Genomic DNA, 20499 nt, shown 5'->3' on the forward strand with positions numbered 1-20499 from the left:
CACAGCATCAGTTTCCATTATTCTCTACTGAAGCAACGAGCGATGGCTTTTTGTTTCTCATCCTTGGGTCCCCAGCTGTTGTTGGACAACAACTCCCATCACCCCTGATCGTTGATACTGCTTGCTAAGGGTCATGGGCGTTGCAGTCCAACAATAGGTGGGTGATCCTAAGTTTGAGAAACAGAGAAGGCTGGAAACCGACCTGAAGCCGCTTCGCTTTACTACCGCCAGCACTTGAACACTACCTCCCTTTCCTCTACAGCGCATGCCCAATCCAAAGGGCACCTAGAGAAACAGCTTAAACTTCCGGTACTAAACTGAACGCAGGCATCAGCCATGAACACTCTGTGGGTATCATTAGACACCCTATAAACAACTTCTTCTTCATCATCATCACTGACACAGGCGAAAAGTCTTCCGCTCGCCCGCTATCAAAGGGCAAAGCAGCCCTCCAGTTCGATTGACTACCGCAGTTCTTCGTCGAAAGAGCGATGGGACGGTCCCTTTGGTCCTCGCCCTCCTGAGGACGCCTTCACTCTCGCGAGGTTACCTACTTCTCCCACCCGGTTCTCCGAGGTTTTCCTTCCCGACGGCTGGTGTCGGCGGCGGCTGCAGTGCGCATGCTCAGTCCGTGCGGCGAGGCGACATGGCGGCGCCCAGCTCGGAGCAGACGGCCAGGCCGCCGCAGCCGGGGAGAAGCGGGCGGATCCTGCTGGTGCGGCACCTCCCCGCCTCGCTGACGGCTTCGGAGAAGGAGAGCTTGCTGAGGCACTTCGGGGCCGCTTCCGTGCGGGTCCTGTCCGACCGCGGGAGGCTGGTAGGGAAGGCGCGGCTGGGGCGGGAAATGCCGCCCTCGGGAGGCTTCTGCCGCCTGAGGCAGCCGCGAGGCCAGAGCCGCCCCTGGCGTTAGGCCGACGGGGGAAACTGCCTCGGGCGGCAGAAGAAGCTTCTACGGCTGCAGAACCAGTGCCGGGTTTACGTATACAGTGGTGCCCCGCAAGACGAATGAATGCCTCGCAAGACGGAAAACCCGCAAGACGAAAGGGTTTTCCGTTTGCGAGTTGCTTCGCAAGACGAATTTCCCTATGGGCTTGCTTCGCAAGAAGAAAGCCCATAGGGAAATCTCCGGGGACCTCTTTTAAATGCTGGTGGTGGGGAGCAAAGCCTTCCCCCCCCCCTCCGGCCTTCAGAAGAGGTCCAGGAAGGCCGGCGGGGGCCGAAAGGCTTTGCTCCCCCCCGCCTGCCTTCAAAAGCCGTCAACAATTACCTTCAAAAGCCTCAACAATTACTTTGATAAAATACATATTTTGTTATGTGCAAATGGCTTTAGATACCTATTAGGTCCATAAATAACCATCTAGCATATACTCAACGCAAAAAACAGCAACAATCCCGGTCCTGGACCTCTTCTGAAGGCTGGCGGGGGGCGAAAGTCTTTGCTCCCCCCCGCCTGCCTTCCCGGGGGCTTTAAAATCCCCCCGGGACAGCGGAGAAGTCCACTGTCCGGGGCGATCTTAAAATGCTGGTGGGCGGCAGCACTGCCGCCCGCCAGCATTTTAAAAAACCCCGGGACAGCAGAGAAGTCCTCTGCTGTCCCAAGGTTTTTTAAAATGCTGGGGGTGGGAAGAAAAGCCCTTGTTCCCCCGTCCCCCCCAGCCTTCAGAAGAGGTCGGGGGACTGACTGTCCCCAGGCCTGGTCTGAAGGCGGTTTCCATAGGAACGCATTGATTGATTTTCAATGCATCCCTATGGGAAACCGTGCTTCGCAAGACAAAAAAACTTGCAGAACGAATTAATTTTGTCTTGCGAGGCACCACTGTAAGCTAAACAAGCTATAGCTTAGGGCCCCACTCTCTTGTGCCCCCCATATACTTCTTCTTAATTGTATTTCAGTTCAACAATTACTTTGATAAAATACATATTTTGTTATGTGCAAATGGCTTTAGATACCTATTAGGTCCATAAATAACCATACAGCATATATTCAACGCAAAAAACAGCAACAATTTGTTGTTGACAAAGGACAGCTGGACATATAAAGGGCCCCATTACCTTCAATAGCTTAGGGCCTCATCAAACCTAAATCCGGCCCTGATTGTGATGTTAACGCTGAGAATTGCCCTGTAATCTACAGTTATAGGGCAGCACAGAAATTGAATAAATAATACTAACACACTTGTTTGGATACACACACACTTTGACCATTTGCTAACATTGGCACATGTATTTATTGAATCAAATAAATACAAATACTGATTCCACATCTTAGACTCTCTTGGTGTTCCAGTTCTAACAAGGGGAGGAGAAAGAAAGATGGTTGCCCTTCCTGCTTTGCCTTTAGGTGCAGCCACATTCATGTTTAAAAATTCTGCAATACATTGGATAATTTGTGTGTTAATGTTCTCTCTGCTTATATTGGAAAATCAACGTTTGGCATGTTCTTTCCCCTCCTCAGAAACACACTGCTTTTGCTACTTTTCCGAATGAAAATGCAGCTACTCAGGTGTGTATTTGAGACCATGATAGAACTTTGTTCTTTTATTTCTTTTTTGCTGTAGTGTTCTATGGCTGTAGGTCAAGATGTCTGCCTTTCAATACAAACACAAAGTGATGAAGATAAGTCTAAGGCTGCAGTCTTAACCCTGTTAACCTGGGAGTAAACCCCATTGATTTCAATGAGATTTATTTCTGAGGATTGCGTTGTAAGGCTGTGATTGTTTGTATATCTACTTAGAATAAACTCCATTAAGATTGGAGGGAGGACTTGCTTAAGAGCATTCATGCTTGGATAAGATTCCTCCAAAATGCTTTAGATAATTACATATTTAGGTGTTGTTAGAAAACAGCAAGGACACTTTAGCAAATGAATATTAACTGTTAGCATAAAGACAGCAGAGTATGGTACTGATGACTGTGTGTACATATTAGATGCTAATATTAAAACAGGCCTGATTAACTTGTAAATGTGCAAATGCAGGCTACCCGCTAAGTGTTCAAGATGTAGAGCAGGCTTCCTCAAACTCGGCCCTCCAGATGTTTTGTGACTACAATTCCCATCATCCCTGACCACTGGTCCTGCTAGCTAGGGATCATGGGAGTTGTAGGCCAAAAACATCTGGAGGGCCGAGTCTGAGGAAGCCTGCTGTAGAGAAACAGAAAATATATTGAGTTGCTTAGCTTTATATTTTACAGCTCTTTCTGTATTAAGATGACACACATTCTGTTGTCATCGTAACTTTGCCTCTCCTAACTTCTGTCTTCTATCTAACTTAAAATTGTAAAATCCCTGGAGTAGGAAATTTATAAAATATATGCATATTGGCCCCATATAAACCACAAATCTATGTAACCTACATTATCGGAACAGAAGTGTACGTTTCAGTGTCCAGTTCAAGAACTAGCAAGAAAGCAGTTAAATCCTATAGTCATTAACAGTGCAATTTTCTGCATGTGTAGCAAGTCTTTTCTGCAACTAGAAGTAATTCTCACTGATTTTCAGCATGCCTTTCTCACTGGTAAGTTGGTATAAAATTGTAGGCAATGGTCGGGACATTATCCGTTTTGGTCTAATTAAGATGGATTAAATGGAAAGTTGTTGCTCTTCCCCCAAACAAACTTTCTCTCCAGGTTCCTTAGTTTTTAGGCAAAGTAAATTGCAAGCGGGGAGAAGAAAGGAATAAACCGAGAGGTTGATGGGTCAGAGTGCATTTTAAATGTTAGTTGATTTAACTGCATGTTGTGTTCAATTGAAGGCTTTATCGAGATTGCATCAGCTGAACCTTCTAGGCCACACTCTGGTAGTTGAATATGCAAAGGACCAAGACAGTGTTTGTGCACTTAGCCAATCTTCTGAAAGCGAGAAGGACAAAAGGTATGTAGATGCTTCTGTAATTTTCAAATTCAGTGGGCTTATAAAATATTTCTAAGATTCTTGAAAATATTTTCCAAAACCTCCTTCTTCAAACTTTGCTGTGGTGGATCCAGGAGGATCCAGATTGTTTCTTTAGATCCCATTGTATTAATACTGTAGATCTGAAGTGCAAGAAGTGAGTACTAGTGAATGCAGTAGGACTTCCAAGTAAGTGGGGTTCGGATTACAGCCTTGTTTGGGCTAGGTTCCTGTGGTTAATTGCAGATACGCTTTTCCATTCCGTTTCTCCGTGTGACCATCATACTGGGGAGATCTTGACCCATTCAAAGATAAATTTTGGTCAGATTGTCTAGGACCAGGACTGAAGAAGTTAGGAGTTCTGCCACAAAGACAATTCTGTTTGATTTTATTTTCACTGAGCAAACGTAGGAAGGGAAGAGAATTGAGCAGAATCAAAAATACAGATTGTTACATATATGGATTCATCTTATTCATCACCTTTATTGGAATATAAATTACGGCTACTTCACAGAATTCAACAACTGAACAAAATAGATTTGAGTGGGGATTCATATTTATGAGCCAAAATCGGAGTTATGACTTCATAGAAACTGCCACATCTAGTCATTTATATTGTGTTATGTTTACCCCTATTACTATTGTCCTTCATTTGGTATTTTTTTCCAAATAGATGTTGCACAAGTAAAGAATGAACAACAACAAATTTTCTTGGTGACTTTTTTTTAATGCACTTTGTGTCCAAACACAGTGGCGTTCATTTACAGTTAGGGTTATTTCAACATACCGCATAATGTAGTAGATTGCTCTTGTGTGTGTTTTAGCCTTGAAGAACCAGTGAAAGAAGAGAAAGAACAGAAAGATCTAGGCTGCCTCAAGATAGAAAGTGGAATTGCTCCTAGCCATGGGTTAGTACTTGAGTTCTGATTTTGTATACAAAAATTGTTGTTGAATCCTAGCCTTTAAGCCATTTGTGAACATGTTTAGGCAAACATATGAGAGACCAGTAATATTTTCTTAGCTTGGTTTCCAAGAATAAATCACATCCTCTCTGTTCCTACAATTATATCACTACCCTTTTCTTAGTACGTTTTTTTCCTGCTTCTGATTAAAACAGAAGTAGCTAACCTGCAGTTTGTCAGATGCTGTTTAAAGCAATAGTTCAGAGTCCAGCAACATTGGGAGAACCAATGTTAGATACTTGCATAGATGTGGAACTTTCAGTAGATGTGATAAGCAACAGAGCAGATTTGTGTGCTAAAAAGATTGCCACACTTAGTTTTCTGAGGGCTCCACAAACCTCTGTCTGCAGATATTTGTTGCCTGTCACTATTATTGCATATGGATTGGTATTTAAGAGCTACTACGAGTGTGTAGCAGCTTGCTCACACACATGTTTTCCTACTGCATATTTGCATTGAGTATGCGTTAGGCCAGGTGATCTCCCAGTTCTATGATCAACATGCTTTTGAAATTCCCTTTAGTTTCAAATGTCTCCTGTAGTGTTGGGAGCTGCTGTTCAACAAAGAGAAGCATTACAATCCTGTGGTTGGTAAATATTTTTATTAATCCCTGGATATCATGGAATCAGTCTCTCATGTTTCAGAATTGCTGGTATGTGAGCTAGGGGTTTCTTTGTTTGGTGCTTTTAAACTCTAAATATTGAACTCTTCTGCATAGTGAAGCTTTTTTTTTAATAGGTTTGAATTGTTTCTAAGGTTGGTTTGTTTCCCCTCACAGGTTAACGTTCCCTATAAATTCTTGCCTCAAATATCGATACCCCCCGCCTTCCAGTACAATCCTAGCCAACATAGCAAATGCCTTGGCAAGTGTGCCTAAGTTTTATGTGCAGGTAAGTGTAGATCCCCTTCCCCAACCTGAATTCAATACATAAACCTTATACTTATTAGTATGGTATTGCCGAATTGTTATTTTAAGCAGCTGTAAATTACTGACTAGGGCTTATGTCCTGTATCTGCTTCTTTGAAATAAGCTCCATTGATCTCAGTGGGACTTGCTTTTGTATAGGATTCTGCTGTGAATGTTGCATCGCTCCACTCCTATTTGAGTTTGTAGTGGCATCAGTTAATTTGAAAGTGACTGCAAAGGAGCTCACAAAGACTTTCAGTATGAGTTATTGGATCACCTTTAGCAGTAAGAATATTTTTAGTATGTTCTCATAAGCACTGTTTTCAGCCATCAAAGCTATAAGCTATGGTCTGAAGGTACCATGCAGCTACCACCTTGCTCAATACAGTGGTGCCCCGCAAGACGAATGCCTCGCAAGACGGAAAACCCGCTAGACGAAAGGGTTTTCCGTTTTGGAGGTGCTTCGCAAAACGAATTTCCTATGGGCTTGCTTCGCAAGACAAAAATGTCTTGCGAGTTCCTGCGGTTTTTTTCCCCTCCCCCCCCTTTTCTAAGCCGCTTATCTGCTTATCCAATAAGCCGCTAATAGCGCTAATCCGCTAAGCCGTCAATGGGCTTGCTTCGCAAGACGAAAAAACCGCTAGACGAAGAGACTTGTGGAACGGATTAATTTCATCTTGCGAGGCACCACTGTATATGCATGTCTATCAGTGCCTGAATGGATTACTTGCTTTGGGATTATATGTGTGCCATCATGAATTCCATGGCAGAAGTAGGTAGGATATGCATGTTCATTGTAGAATCTAGGGGTGGTATTCAGCTAAGTTTTACTCAGTGTCTTAAATGAGAAATCACATGGTTCTTTAAAATTTCTTTCCGACCATTTTTTAAAAACTGCAAACTTCTAGTCCATATTGTTAGATGCTTGGAAGTATGTAACCAGGTTTTCAAATATGTCCAAACTAGTTGATATTGTTTTACTGCCTAGCTCAAGATTTTACACCTTTTCTGTTATAATTGTTGTACAGATATCTCCCTGTATTGCCAAATTATTTTATCCCATCTCCCTGTGAGAAAAAAGTCCTTAAATAAATCACATTAGGTAGATATATTAAATCTAGTTCTGTCTGGCAAGCACAGCTTACTATAACTTGTAGAATTATTCATTTTTTATGGTTCCAGAATTTTATGTCATGTATTCTACTCACTATTGATGCAGAGTAGAACTCCAAAGTATAGTTAGCAGAGTAAAAATTTAAATACGTTGCAAGATTCCCAAAAAATAGACCAGAGGCATTTCATCCAGCAGAACTGCTACCAAAGGCAAATGAGCATAATGGTCACAAATCTAATACATTCAGGATTGGCACTGTCCATAAGAAACCCAGTTGCAGCAGACTTCACTTAAACTTACAATAACTTATAATAAGATTAAACCTTAACACTAAGCATACTATGTACAGAACACCACACCAGATGGAAAGAGAGAGTAACCCAGGCTCCTTCTGGCCTCTTATTATAATCAGCATGACCTTGACAGAAAAAAGGTAAGAGAACCAGTTTAAGCCAGCTGTATGCAGCTTCTCTGAAGAAATAACCCAAACATCATGAACCTTCTGCTTGCTTCTTTCACACAGAGAAGCTTCCAGAACCCTCTTGAATTAATTAGAATAGGAAAGAGCTCTACACATCAGATCAATACTTTCTGTACTAAGAAATGCAAAGTGACATTTTAATCTTCAGATGAACATTTCCTGCCCATTAGCTATGGCAAATATAAAACCATTATAAAATACGCAGCAAGTTTGGTTTATGTGGGATACTTGAACGGTTGTGGCAAGGATAATATTCGTCCCATGACAATTAATGGCATGTTTACTCAAGTATTCATCTTTGAGTACTTGGAGAAGATGCTAAGTTGCTCTGGTTATCTTTCAGGTTTTGCATCTTATGAACAAAATGAATCTTCCCCCTCCCTTTGGGCCAGTTACTCCTCGACCTCCTATGGTATGAAACTGTTATTACTTGAAGCACTGTGAATAAATGCAACATTGTACAGTGGTACCTCGGGTTACAAACACTTTGGGTTACAGACTCCACTAACCCAGAAGTAGTACCTCAGGTTAAGAACTTTACCTCAGGATGAGAACAGAAATCATGTGTCAGTGGCAATGGGAGGCCCATTAGCTAAAGTGGTACCTCAGGTTAAGAACGGTTTCAGGTTAAGAATGGACCTTTGGAACAAATTAAGTTTGTAACCAGAGGTACCATTGTATTTATAGTTTTAAGATACCCCTTTCTTTAGCATTTTTGGCTAGGATGCAAGTAGGAGTGTGAACCTAGTGGCATTTTTGGCTTTCCCCCCTTGAACAGCTGATTATCATGCCATATCAAACTACTTTTGCAACTCCTCAGTTAGAAGTGTCACTCCATCTTTGGGTCCTGTTCTTCATTATCAGGTGGACCATAAAAGGTGTGCTTTGAAAAATATAATGGGAATTTCCTATCATTACTGAAATATAAGTTCAACATATTGAGTTGTATATTGACTCTTCTCAGAAGAAGAAGAAGAGATGCAATTGATGTAGTCAAACTCTGTACTCGAGATCTGCTAAAGCATATTATTCATCCCTCACAACAGCTAAATCTTCACTTTACATTGTGGTTGCCCCACGTTCTGTTGGTACAATAGTGGGATAAATGATCAAACATCCAGCGATAAGGGACCATGGGAGAGGTTTCTCTCCAGCTAACTATCTGTCAGGTCTTCAGGTACCCAAATATAGACGGCCTTTTACCCTCGCCAGATTTAATGTTCTCCCTTCTGCCTTACTTCAGGGCAGATTTGAGGGTAAACCATACACAGCACGGGTCTGTCCCTGTGGCTCGTTGGAAGTTGAAACTGCTTCACATGTATTATTACGTTGTCGTCTTTATGAGGATATACGTTTGACTTTTATTACACCTGTTTTGCAAAAGTCTAGGAAAGAATCGGAATACCATAGTTTAAAACTACTGCTAGAGGACAAGAATCCCAAGACTACATTAAATGTAGCTAATTTCTGTGCGTCTGCAATCAAGCAAGTGGTATCCCATAATGACCAAACCCCTAAATGTTAATTACAGGGGGTACGCTAACAATTAATTTTTAATTTTTATATTTAAATCCTTGTTATATTCATATTGTCTCTTGTATTTTTGATATTTTTTATGATCTGTGATATTGTGTGTGTTGACGCTGGTCTGTGACCGTATTAATAAATTCATTCATTCATTCATCCCTCACAACAGCTAAATCTGCACTTTACATTGTGGTTGCCCTACGTTCTGTTGGTACAATGGTGGGATAAATTGTACCATAAATATTCTTGGCCTTGTTCTTTCCTCAGTCTCCACTCTTGGCCTGTATTTCCTGGGTGTGCTGCAGGAGTGATGCAGTAGCTATGGCCTTTTGTCCAAACCCTTTCTTATCACTGCCCACAAGAGGGTATGTGATAATCTAATGTCAAAAACTAGACTGTGGTGCAGAACACTTGCTTGTTGAGTACTGTATATATTCATTCTCTCTCTCTCTCTCTCTCTCTCTCTCTCTCTCTCTCTCACACACACACACACACACACACACTTGCATTTGAACTGTTAACAACTGAAATACCAAAAAGGTTGTATATTTTATTCTTCCTTTAGTATGAAGAGTATATCCCTTTACCGCCTCCTATTCCTCCTCTGCCTCCTGAGGAACCTCCTTTGCCTGAAGAGGAGGACAGTCAGGACTCGAGCAAAGATGAATCTGAGTATGAAAGTGCTGATGAAGAGGAAAAAGAAAGGTTAGTGATATTTTGTAGCCTGCTGCTCCCTGCGTAAAAGTTGGTGTCCTTGTTTTTCTCTGCCTGCAAAGAGTTAGTGATATTTTGCAGTCGAAGAAGAAGAAGCAGCCGCCACCCACCTGACTGGGTTTCCACAGCCACTCTGGGTGGCTCCCAACAAAATAAAACTGTAAAAGTTAGCAAATAGTTAAAGTATGGGATTGGAACCCATAGTTTAGGAATTACCTGTGCCTTAGTAATCAATGTCTCTGTCTCTTTCTCTCTTGAATACATAGCAGTAACATAGAAGCCCACTTTAGTACCAACTATGGAGAGACTGCTAGATTTCTTTTATCAAGCAGTAAATATATTTTCAACTAATTTTAAACCTTGCTAAAAGTATTTCTAAAGTATATTTTAACCATAATTGAGTATCAGTTAATTGATAGCCAGTGTGGTGTAGGGGTTAAGAGCGGTAGACTCATAAGCTGATGAACCGGGTTCGCTTCCCTGCTCCTCCACATGCAGCTGCTGGGTGACCTTGGGCCAGTCACACTTCTCTGAAGTCTCTCAGCCCCACTCACCTCACAGAGTGTTTGTTGTGGGGGGAGGGAAAGGAGACTCCTTCAGGTAGTGATAAAGCGGGATATCAAATCCAAACTCTTCTTCTATCAAGGTAGGGTTGTTTTGTTTTGTTTTGTTCTTTTTAAAAAATTCTCTGCATTTTGTGTGGTGCTTCCGCCAAATACTTACATCTCGTATCCATTAAATATACGGCCTTGCCCTTGAAGACCTATAGAGCATGGAATCAACTGATGTAATTCAAAGAAGTGAATGGGTAGGGAAAGCATACCTCACCTTTAACTTGATAGGGGTTAATTTGGTCTGTAGACCCACAAAATTGATCTTGATTTCAGATGCCCCCTTCTTCCCATCCCTTTCTTATAGCAAGTTTAGATCTGAGAAATAGCCTCTTCCCTTCCTGTGTGGTGACGTTTGAGCTTCACTGGACTTCATCAGCACATTATCTTTCAGAGAAAGTGAAACCAAAGGAGACAGCTGCTCTGGCTGCTCCTTCTCTTTCATTTACCAGACTCCTCTTAGGGCAGTGTTTGTGTTACCCAATCATTTCTCCCCAGTTCTCCGTCTACCAGAAGCAATTCTCAAACCTGTGGGACTACAACTCCCATCATTCCTGAGCTCTGGCCTGGCTAGCTAGGGGTGATGGGAGTTGTAGTTCAACAACATCTGGGGACCCACAGGTTGAGAAAGGCTGGTCTACCAGGGTTCAGGGTGGAAGAAATGGCAGGATAGCCAACATCAGCTTGTCTGCAGCAGTCTTCTTTTAAAAGCCAAACTCTAAAACCCTGAAGGGGGGGGGGAGGTTTGTTTCATTGATAAATGTAACTATCCCCCCCCCCATATTTTCTGTTGAAATGCCTTTGTTCCAATAAAGTATTCAATGTGTTAATAATTCAGATTTACAAAGCTGATGGAATTGGCAACCCTCCAACCCAAACGACGGATCCCAACAAAGCCGCACCGTACGAGAAAAAAGAGAAAGATCAAAGACTTATTAAATGTCTCCCAGCTTGCTTCCCACAGGTATGGATATATGAGTATTGAATGTGGATCATTGCTATGTAATGAGTACTTAGTTTGCACTTCCTTTGAGATACCTTGAGAAATTACCTGACTGAACTGTCAGAATTATTCAGCAAGCAAAAATATAGATTTTCCAGCGGTGTGATTGTATATAGCACTATATTGTAAGAAAAAACAGTATTACCAGAATATTGCTTACAACTCTTACCTGTAACGAGCTTAGCAACCCTTTTTGCAATCCCTTTAAAGAAATGTAAAATCATTAAGGAGTAAACAATTCTGTGCATAATCTTTCTTGTAAAGAAGCTTTAAACGAAGCTTTAATGTTGTCTTTTTGAACAGCAATTTGCACCCAGCCCTGTCGCCTTCGGATGTGTTTGAGCAGCCGCACCCTGTAGGTCTCAAAAAAATTGAATTTCACATATCTTCAGAGAGCCCTGGCATTCTTCAGAAAAGCTTGGCGGAGCAGCATAACAATGGTATGCTGTGTGTGTCAACTAAAACGTGTTTATATGTACATGAATTGTAGCACATTATCTTGTATTTAATTTGGTTGAGGTCACTTGTGTCTCAGGATCACGTCCCAACTAAACCTTCTCTGTGTTTAATTGTCTTAGACATCTATGCAGCCATTGATGAAATATCTGGTGAAGGGTTTGGAAAAATCTTACCCGCTCTCCGTTCCAGTCATAAAGAAGAGACAGAAGAGGAGGAAGAAGACGACGAAATACCTTCGGAATTTGTTTCTAAAAGAGAGCTAGAAAAAGGCAGAGTCTCCCATAAAGGTGATTTTATTACCATTAATTTTTTTTATGACACGCAGTGAGGATGTTGCTTTATTTAAATGTGATGAGCTTGTTTGGCTATATTGCTTAGTTGATTTGGGTTTTTTCACATCAAATATACATTCTGTTGAGAATCAGTTTTAATTATTTAATTAAGCCTATTTTCTAGAATGGAGATTACAGCTATATATTTTTCTTCCTGTGCTCAAGAAATGGAAACTCTTGCTGTCTTCAGAAATTATGAGCCTGGTGAGCCAAATTGTAGAATTTACGTGAAGAATCTGTCTAAACAAGTTCAAGAAAGGGTAAGTGGGAATTGAGCAGAAAGTGTTTGGTTCCTTCCACAGAAGTAGCTAACTCTTCCTGCTCTGCTTTTATTTAAATCCCAGGATTTGAAGTTTATCTTTGGAAGATACGTTGACTTTTCATCAGAAACTGAACGTATAATGTAAGTGATGGCTGGGTGACTTCTTCCGTAGGTTGAGCCGCTCTTGACTTCGTGAGCCAAATGATATATCCATGAACGTATAATGTAAGTGATGGCTGGGTGACTTCTTCCGTAGGTTGAGCCGCTCTTGACTTCGTGAGCCAAATGATATATCCATGAACTTGTATGTTTCCACCTATTTTCCAGTAGAGGAGTCCAGCACCCTTTTTAATGAAAGACTATAGTGAGGATCATAGAGGATAATGAAACATTAGGATTGAGAGCAGCAGGGTGGGCATGGGGAGGGCCTATACCACTTGTGGCAATAGAGAGAGAGAAGAAGCCACCGGGGTGCAGAAGGAGAGAGTTGAGTCAGAGAAATGTGGCCAAGAAAGTGAGATTGTGGGAAGGGATAAATTGTGCACTGGAAAAAATAGGACATGGAGAAAGGAATTAGGAGAATTGGGAAGATAGCTAAGGATGTTGCAAAGGAGGGGTGTGGGAAAGAAAGTAGACATGTACCAACTGAGGATGCTGTTCTTTTAAGAGAACTGTAATTCTGTTACAGAATGTTGTTCTAGTAACAGAGCTGCAATTTTATTCCATGGGTGCCACAGCTTGGGAAGCTGAAATGTATAGTGATATATCAGAAGATACCTGTTTTGTCAGAATCGTGCAAGAACTTGAGCAGGCTGTTTGTACAGCAGGACTCTTCTGTAGTCCTATTGACTGTTTCTATATGAACTGTGAGAACTACTGAAACAAATCATGGCTCCTCCCTTCATCTGTCGCGATATGTACTGGGCAGCTGAAGCATTTACGTCTTGCAATTTATCCTAGGTTCGATATACGCTTAATGAAAGAAGGCCGTATGAAAGGACAAGCATTTGTTGGGCTTCCCAATGAAGGAGCAGCTGCAAAAGCTTTGAAAGAAGTCAATGGATATGTTTTATTTGACAAGCCTATGGTGGTCGTATCCTTTTCTTAAAATAAAAAAAAGCTTTCCATTTCATTTTCAGTTAAATATTGGGCCTGCTTTTAGAATCTTGCTTTTGGTAGCAAGGTTTCTTTGCAAATTATTTGTCCCCATTTAAATTGTAGGCAAACACAGACATGGTTGTTGCAGCACAGGTGAGAGGGAGGGGAGCGAACCAGCTAGCAGAGTCCGTCACTCATTTGCCCTTTTCCTGTGTTCCTCAGCCCTCTCCACTGCCACCAAAGGGATACTTTTATTTTCCTGGCTGCCTTCGCTAAAACAGCCCTCAAACTTTTGTCTCCTATGTAGTTCTCTACAGCCAGCTTCTTGTACTGGGTTGAGTGGAACCCAGTGAAGTCATGGAGTGAAAATCAAGGCCAGGCACAGGCAAACTCTGCTGTCCAGATGTTTGGGACTACAATTCCCATCATCCCTAGCTAACAGGACCAGTGGTCAGGGATGATGGGAATTGTAGTCCCAAACATCGGGAGGGCCAGAGTTTGCCTACGCCTGATCAAGGCAATCGAACCATCCACAAATTTTGTTTTTTTGCTTTTAAAAAATGGAAAACCAGTTATTAAAACAGTTACTGGCCCATTTTGCACATGACAGTGAGCCAGGGCTGGTGAACCTGTTGGACTCCCAACGCACATCAGCCTCAGCCAACATGGCCAGTGGTCAGGAATGATGGGAGTCACAGTCCAGAAATAGCTGGAGGGGCCACAGCTCCCACCTCCGTAGTAAGCCATAGTCAGAAATAAACCATAGCTTATCATGAACAAAAGTGTACTAGTGCATGCTGCTCATTGTTTCCTGCTTCACATACACCCCTCCAACTCCACCCACCACTCCAGTCTCTTCTCCATTCCTTTTTCCGGCTCCACAATGTCTTGGTTCTGGTTGCATCAACACAGCAACAATTATTTTAACATAAATCTTTCTCTGCAGCACTAAGAAGGCAAAGTGAGGTAGGTTTTTCTCCCATCTCCAGCTGAGGTGGTCTAACAAGCTTTTTTAGTTTTTATAAATAGAGATTAAGAAGTATCGTAATTTTGTGATGCTTTTGTGTCCCGTAGTCTTTGTTTCTTGCATCCCTCCCCCCGCCGCTGCTTATAAATTGTTCTTGTTAAAGCTTGCCGTCAAGACTTCTATTCCTTAATAAAATCCAAGCAATTTGCTCGATCCGCGAGACCAAAGCCGGATCCCAAAGAGGAAAGGAGAAAAGATAAGGGGAGAAGACCCTGAAGGTAAGTAAACTCCCTTGTATTCCATTTTGCCCTCCTAACTTAAAAAAAAATGCAAAACACAGAGAGCATGGCTTCATTGCCTCTGAAGTGGTGAACCTGACTTAGACTTGACTTAGAAAACTAGGTGGTGAGATGCGTTCCCCACTAGCCTCCTTCCTGATGCGCCAGCTTTCGATGTGCAACAGCAATCTCCTTGTGTGGGCAACGTTCCATCAATGTGTCATCGAAGCGGCACAATCCAGACACAGGTTTGCTTTCCAGTGACAAACAGGCCTTGACCACCAACATGAGCTGGTTTAATAAAAGACTTGATCAACACAGCAGCACATTTGATCTGCTTGATCAACACAGCAGCACGTTTTTTTCTTTCTGGCTGAGAATTTTTTTATAAATATAACCTTTTGCATCCATTGTGTCATCAGTTATAGAATGTCAGAGCGCAAACGAATTTGGCCTTTGGGCTCCTCTTCCACTGTTCTCCTAGAACTGTGGGGTCTCTGGCCCTTGATCTAAGATGAAGTTTTATGGCTGCTACGATCGCTTTGTTATCATTTATGATACAGTGGTGCCTCGCAAGACGAAATTAATTCGTTCCGCAAGTTTTTTCTTCTTGCGAGTTTTTCGTCTTGCGAAGCACGGTTTCCCATAGGAATGCATTGAAAATCAATTAATGCGTTCCTAGGGAGACCGCCTTCAGACTAGGTCCGGGGACAGTCTTTCCCCGGACCTCTTCTGAAGGCTGGGGGGGGGAGGACTTTTCTCCCCACCGCCAGGCTTCAGAACAGCCTTCTGAAGGCTGGCGGTGGGAAGAAAAGCCCTTCTCCCGCCGCCAGCCTTCAGAAGAGTTCCTGCAGGGCTGCCTAGGCTGCGAATAGCAGCCTGCTGCCGGGTGCGAGGGACGCTCTGAAGCAGAGCGCCCCTTGGGCGGGGCAGACATCTGCAGCTTGGGGAGCCCTGCCGGACTTCCCCACAGGGCTCTCCAAGCTGCGGATAGCAGCCTGCTGCCCCGCACGAGGGGCGCTCTTAAGCAGAGCGCCCCTCGGGCGGGGCAGACATCTGCAGCTTGGGGAGCCCTGCCGGACTTCCCCACAGGGCTCTCCAAGCTGCGGATAGCAGCCTGCTGCCCCGCACGAGGGGCGCTCTTAAGCAGAGCGCCCCTCGGGCGGGGCAGACATCTGCAGCTTGGGGAGCCCTGCCGGACTTCCCCACAGGGCTCTCCAAGCTGCGGATAGCAGCCTGCTGCCCCGCACGAGGGGCGCTCTTAAGCAGAGCGCCCCTCGGGCGGGGCAGACATCTGCAGCTTGGGGAGCCCTGCCGGACTTCCCCACAGGGCTCTCCAAGCTGCGGATAGCAGCCTGCTGCCCCGCACGAGGGGCGCTCTTAAGCAGAGCGCCCCTCGGGCGGGGCAGACATCTGCAGCTTGGGGAGCCCTGCCAGACTTCCCCACAGGGCTCTCCAAGCTGCGGATAGCAGCCTGCTGCCCCGCACGAGGGGCGCTCTTAAGCAGAGCGCCCCTCGCGCGGGGCAGACATCTGCAGCTTGGGGAGCCCTGCCGGACTTCCCCACAGGGCTCTCCAAGCTGCGGATAGCAGCCTGCTGCCCCGCACGAGGGGCGCTCTTAAGCAGAGCGCCCCTCGCGCGGGGCAGACATCTGCAGCTTGGGGAGCCCTGCCGGACTTCCCCACAGGGCTCTCCAAGCTGCGGATAGCAGCCTGCTGCCCCGCACGAGGGGCGCTCTTAAGCAGAGCGCCCCTCGGGCGGGGCAGATATCTGCAGCTTGGGGAGCCCTGCCAGACTTCCCCACAGGGCTCTCCAAGCTGCGGATAGCAGCCTGCTGCCCCGCACGAGGGGCGCTCTTAAGCAGAGCGCCCCTCGGGCGGGGCAGACATCTGCAGCTTGGGGAGCCCTGCCGGACTTCCCCACAGGGCTCTCCAAGCTGCGGATAGCAGCCTGCTGCCCCGCACGAGGGGCGCTCTTAAGCAGAGCGCCCCTCGGGCGGGGCAGATATCTGCAGCTTGGGGAGCCCTGCCAGACTTCCCCACAGGGCTCTCCAAGCTGCGGATAGCAGCCTGCTGCCCCGCACGAGGGGCGCTCTTAAGCAGAGCGCCCCTCGGGCGGGGCAGACATCTGCAGCTTGGGGAGCCCTGCCGGACTTCCCCACAGGGCTCTCCAAGCTGCGGATAGCAGCCTGCTGCCCCGCACGAGGGGCGCTCTTAAGCAGAGCGCCCCTCGCGCGGGGCAGACATCTGCAGCTTGGGGAGCCCTGCCGGACTTCCCCACAGGGCTCTCCAAGCTGCGGATAGCAGCCTGCTGCCCCGCACGAGGGGCGCTCTTAAGCAGAGCGCCCCTCGGGCGGGGCAGACATCTGCAGCTTGGGGAGCCCTGACTTCCCCACAGGGCTCTCCAAGCTGCGGATAGCAGCCTGCTGCCCCGCACGAGGGGCGCTCTTAAGCAGAGCGCCCCTCGGGTGGGGCAGACATCTGCAGCTTGGGGAGCCCTGCCGGACTTCCCCACAGGGCTCTCCAAGCTGCGGATAGCAGCCTGCTGCCCCGCACGAGGGGCGCTCTTAAGCAGAGCGCCCCTCGGGCGGGGCAGACATCTGCAGCTTGGGGAGCCCTGCCGGACTTCCCCACAGGGCTCTCCAAGCTGTGGATAGCAGCCTGCTGCCCCGCACGAGGGGCGCTCTTAAGCAGAGCGCCCCTCGCGCGCGGCAGACATTCACAGCTTGGGGAGCCCTGCGGGGAACTCTTCTGAAGGCTGGAGGCGGGAGAAGGGCTTTTCTTCCCACCGCCAGCCTTCAGAACAGCCTTCTGAATGTTGGCGGTGGGGAGGAAAAACCCTCCTCCCACCGCAAGCCCCGGGAAGAGAGGAGAAGCTGCGCGCCTTCTCCTCTGTTCCCGGACCTCCCACCGCAAGCCTTCAGGACAGGTCCGGGAACAGAGGGGAAGGCGCGCAGCTTCTCCTCTCTTCCCGGGGCTTGCGGTGGGAGGAGGGTTCCCCGCTGTCCCCGGAGATTTCCCTATGGGCTTTCGTTTTGCGAAGCAAGCCCATAGGGAAATTTGTCTTGCGAAGCCGCTAAAAATCGGAAAACCCTTTCGTCTTGCGGGTTTTTCGTTTAGCGAGGCATTCGTCTTGCGGGGCACCACTGTACTGCATATTTTATGTTTGTAAGCTGCCCCTAGGATTTGGTTTCTTGAAGATGCAATAACTAACAGCAGGTGGCCCTAGACGCAGATGCCCATTCATTTTAAAAAAGACACATCTAGCCAGTCGAGTATGCTTGTAGTATTGCAAATGACCATCTGGAAGCAAATTGGAGTGTTGGTTTTGAGTGTTTTCATCTGTATTTTCCAGTAATCACAACGTTCGTTTTTGTTTACCAGCCTGAATTGCTGATGGTCATAGATGGGGAAAAAACTGGCAAATTGCAGGTTGAGCACACTGCTGAAGTTTGACCTTTATAAATAAAATTACATTCTGTTGTGTTACTGGCTTCCGTAACCCTGTATCCTTTGCTAAAGCGATTGTATAATTTCCATCAGTTGTTTAGCAAAAATAGCTACAGATGAAAATAATGTATCCATTGCATTGCAGTGTCTTTTTAAAGACGGATATTTCTTATTGCTGGGGTCCTGTAGCTTTGGTAGCCAGTCAGAAATTGTTCTTGCCCTCCTTCCGAAGGGGGAGGGACAGATTCTCGACTTTGACTTTCTTTGGCTCTGCATAACAGCAGAGGCAAGTTTCTGTCTCCTTCCAAGTTTGTCTCTCTCCAAGGATCAGTGCAAGATTGGAGAAACCCTCTTTTTTCTCTCCTCTGATCTCACCAGAATAGCAAATGTGCAGCACAGTGCCATAAGCAGGAGATAGGCTCCACTCAAGGAATACGAATGTTACAAAAACCACTCTTTCCCGATTGGTTTTTATGCTTAAAAAAAGAGCAAAAGTAGCAGACAAAAGTTGTCTCATGATAAGTGGCCTCCTGGTGGATCATTTCCCAGAAATTATTTTTAATGGATATATTTGGTATAACTGGGTAGCCAACAGAATTGTAGCGGGACCATGCTAATACATTCTAGCGCTGGCTAACTTCTAGCAAAAACTACATTGGAGACAGAAATGCTTAGCTTTTGAACATGGCAAAAAGCCAGAATTCTGGTGCGTATTCTGGCATTGTACTGATTGAATAGTTAATACTATATTATTTGTATTGGATTCAGAGCTGTTCTCCCGAGTTCCTGGTGCATTTGGTCTGAAGATTTAAAAATGACCACTGTTTTAAAATAGGTAGTCTAAAGAATGAAAGCTGTAACAGAGAATAAAAGGATTAAACCGCATTCTGCTGTTCTTCTTTAGAAACATTCCTGCCTAAATACTGCAGTAATACTGTGTCATGCAAAGTGTATCCTTTCTTGCTGTATCCTTTTTTTGTATATATACATCCTTTTTTTCTAGTAAAAGGTTCTAGTGTTCTCTTAGCATTGCGCTAGGTGGTCATCTAGCAGATCTCTAGTAATAGTTTGTTATTTTACTAAACATAGCCCCTGTTTGTTAACTTACCAGGGTACTCATGGAAGTTTATAGCCTTAAAACGTACTTTTAAAAAATTCCTCATATTAACAGTAGCACAATTTTGGGCTGCCAGGCCTTCAGCAAGTGTAAACCTCTCTGCTTACGTTGGTAGAGTTTTAAATGCTGTTTACCAACTGAAGATCTGGCCTCAACTCTATATTTTTAACCGTCCTCCAATCTCATGGTGTCCAGAGGAAAACAGCAACACCTCCATAGCAAAGTAATACAATATGCATCTTTAGCTGTTTTTTGTAATCCTCCTTACTGGATAGAGAGCAGCAAGTGAAGCAATATAAATGGAGCAAACTAAATTATCTTCTGCTTAGTCTTTCTTGCTGCTTTCTAATTTGTTCTCAGGCCAGCGCCATCTTCTGTATAAGCATTATAGTAAAATACAGCTGTTCCAGAGACAGTTTTAGCCTTGGATCCTTAGAACTCAAAACCACAGCCCTGCAAAAGGAAATGCTCTTTCCATTTACAGGAGGGGTCTGCATGGGTCCCATCCTGACGGGATGTTGTAGGGCAGATTTTGCTAACTTTTTTCCTGCAGCAATCCCCTATTGCAGTCCATACTCTTCCTAATGGTCCCCCAAACCCCTGGAACAGCTTTTGCTGGCGGTAGGGTGTTTTTGAGGGAAGACAGATTTGGTAAAAATTCCCTCCCTCTTTGCCCATAGCAGGAGCAGACTTTTGCTCACAAGCTTTCCGCCTTAGTTTTTCTTATTATCCAAACTTTTCAGCTTTCTACTTTAGAAATGTCTGTTTTCAATGCGCCTTTAAATCGTTCCAGGTTCGTTTTGAGTTCCCTGTCATTCAAGCTCTGGGAAGAAGATGCACGGTCGGCCGAACTATTCAACAGTGCGTAAAAGCATTTAACATGTTTTTAAAACACGACACAAATGTTCTGCTAACCTTAGGTGTGTTGTGTGCTTTTAAATGGAAGACCTTGCAGCAAGTCACATAGTGGATGTGGAAAATGTTTCAATTAAAGATCTAATAAATTATTCACTTTTGCATTGTTTCTGTGTTCTTTTTTCTTTGCCAAAGCATTCGTTTTTTTCCACACAGCCAATGACATTCAATCACCATACCATAACCCTGTTTTCAGCTCAGAAGCATATTCTCCTGTTCTATCACTTCACTTCCCTAAGATACTTGAATAACTGTGCAGATTGGAAGCTTGAGACCCTGAGGCTCGGAGTAGAAAACACCCCATATTCATTCTTAAAATGGAAGAGGAAGGTTCCTGTCAGTCGTTGTCCTACTTCAGAAATGCAAATATTAAAGTGCAGCTGGAATTAAGTTAGGGTGGGACAGACTTGTCCA

At 44.7% G+C, this 20499-nt stretch overlaps 1 protein-coding gene across 6 annotated transcripts; it reads left to right on the forward strand.

Annotated features, from left to right (window-relative positions):
* Positions 1-626: 626 nt before the first annotated feature.
* On the forward strand, positions 627-20187 carry RNPC3 (RNA binding region (RNP1, RRM) containing 3). Of its 6 annotated transcripts, none has more exons than XM_081866010.1 (15): positions 627-817; positions 2456-2503; positions 3753-3871; positions 4714-4797; positions 5630-5741; positions 7697-7765; positions 9446-9585; positions 11044-11169; positions 11512-11648; positions 11787-11954; positions 12165-12259; positions 12344-12402; positions 13222-13354; positions 14528-14608; positions 18958-20187. In XM_081866010.1, the coding sequence occupies exons 1-14, from the start codon at positions 647-649 to the stop codon at positions 14600-14602; spliced, it is 1536 nt and encodes a 511-aa protein (XP_081722136.1). In that variant the 5' UTR covers positions 627-646; the 3' UTR covers positions 14603-14608; positions 18958-20187. The 6 variants fall into 6 exon arrangements, with proteins under 6 accessions (XP_081722136.1, XP_081722138.1, XP_081722137.1 ...); XM_081866012.1 differs by having other exon boundaries at positions 19964-20187; XM_081866011.1 differs by having other exon boundaries at positions 14528-14604; positions 18889-20187.
* The last annotated feature ends 312 nt before the right edge of the window (positions 20188-20499 follow it).

This window comes from Podarcis erhardii (genome assembly GCF_964252035.2).
Source record: "Podarcis erhardii genome assembly, chromosome: 6".
Taxonomy (NCBI): Eukaryota; Metazoa; Chordata; class Lepidosauria; order Squamata; family Lacertidae; genus Podarcis; species Podarcis erhardii.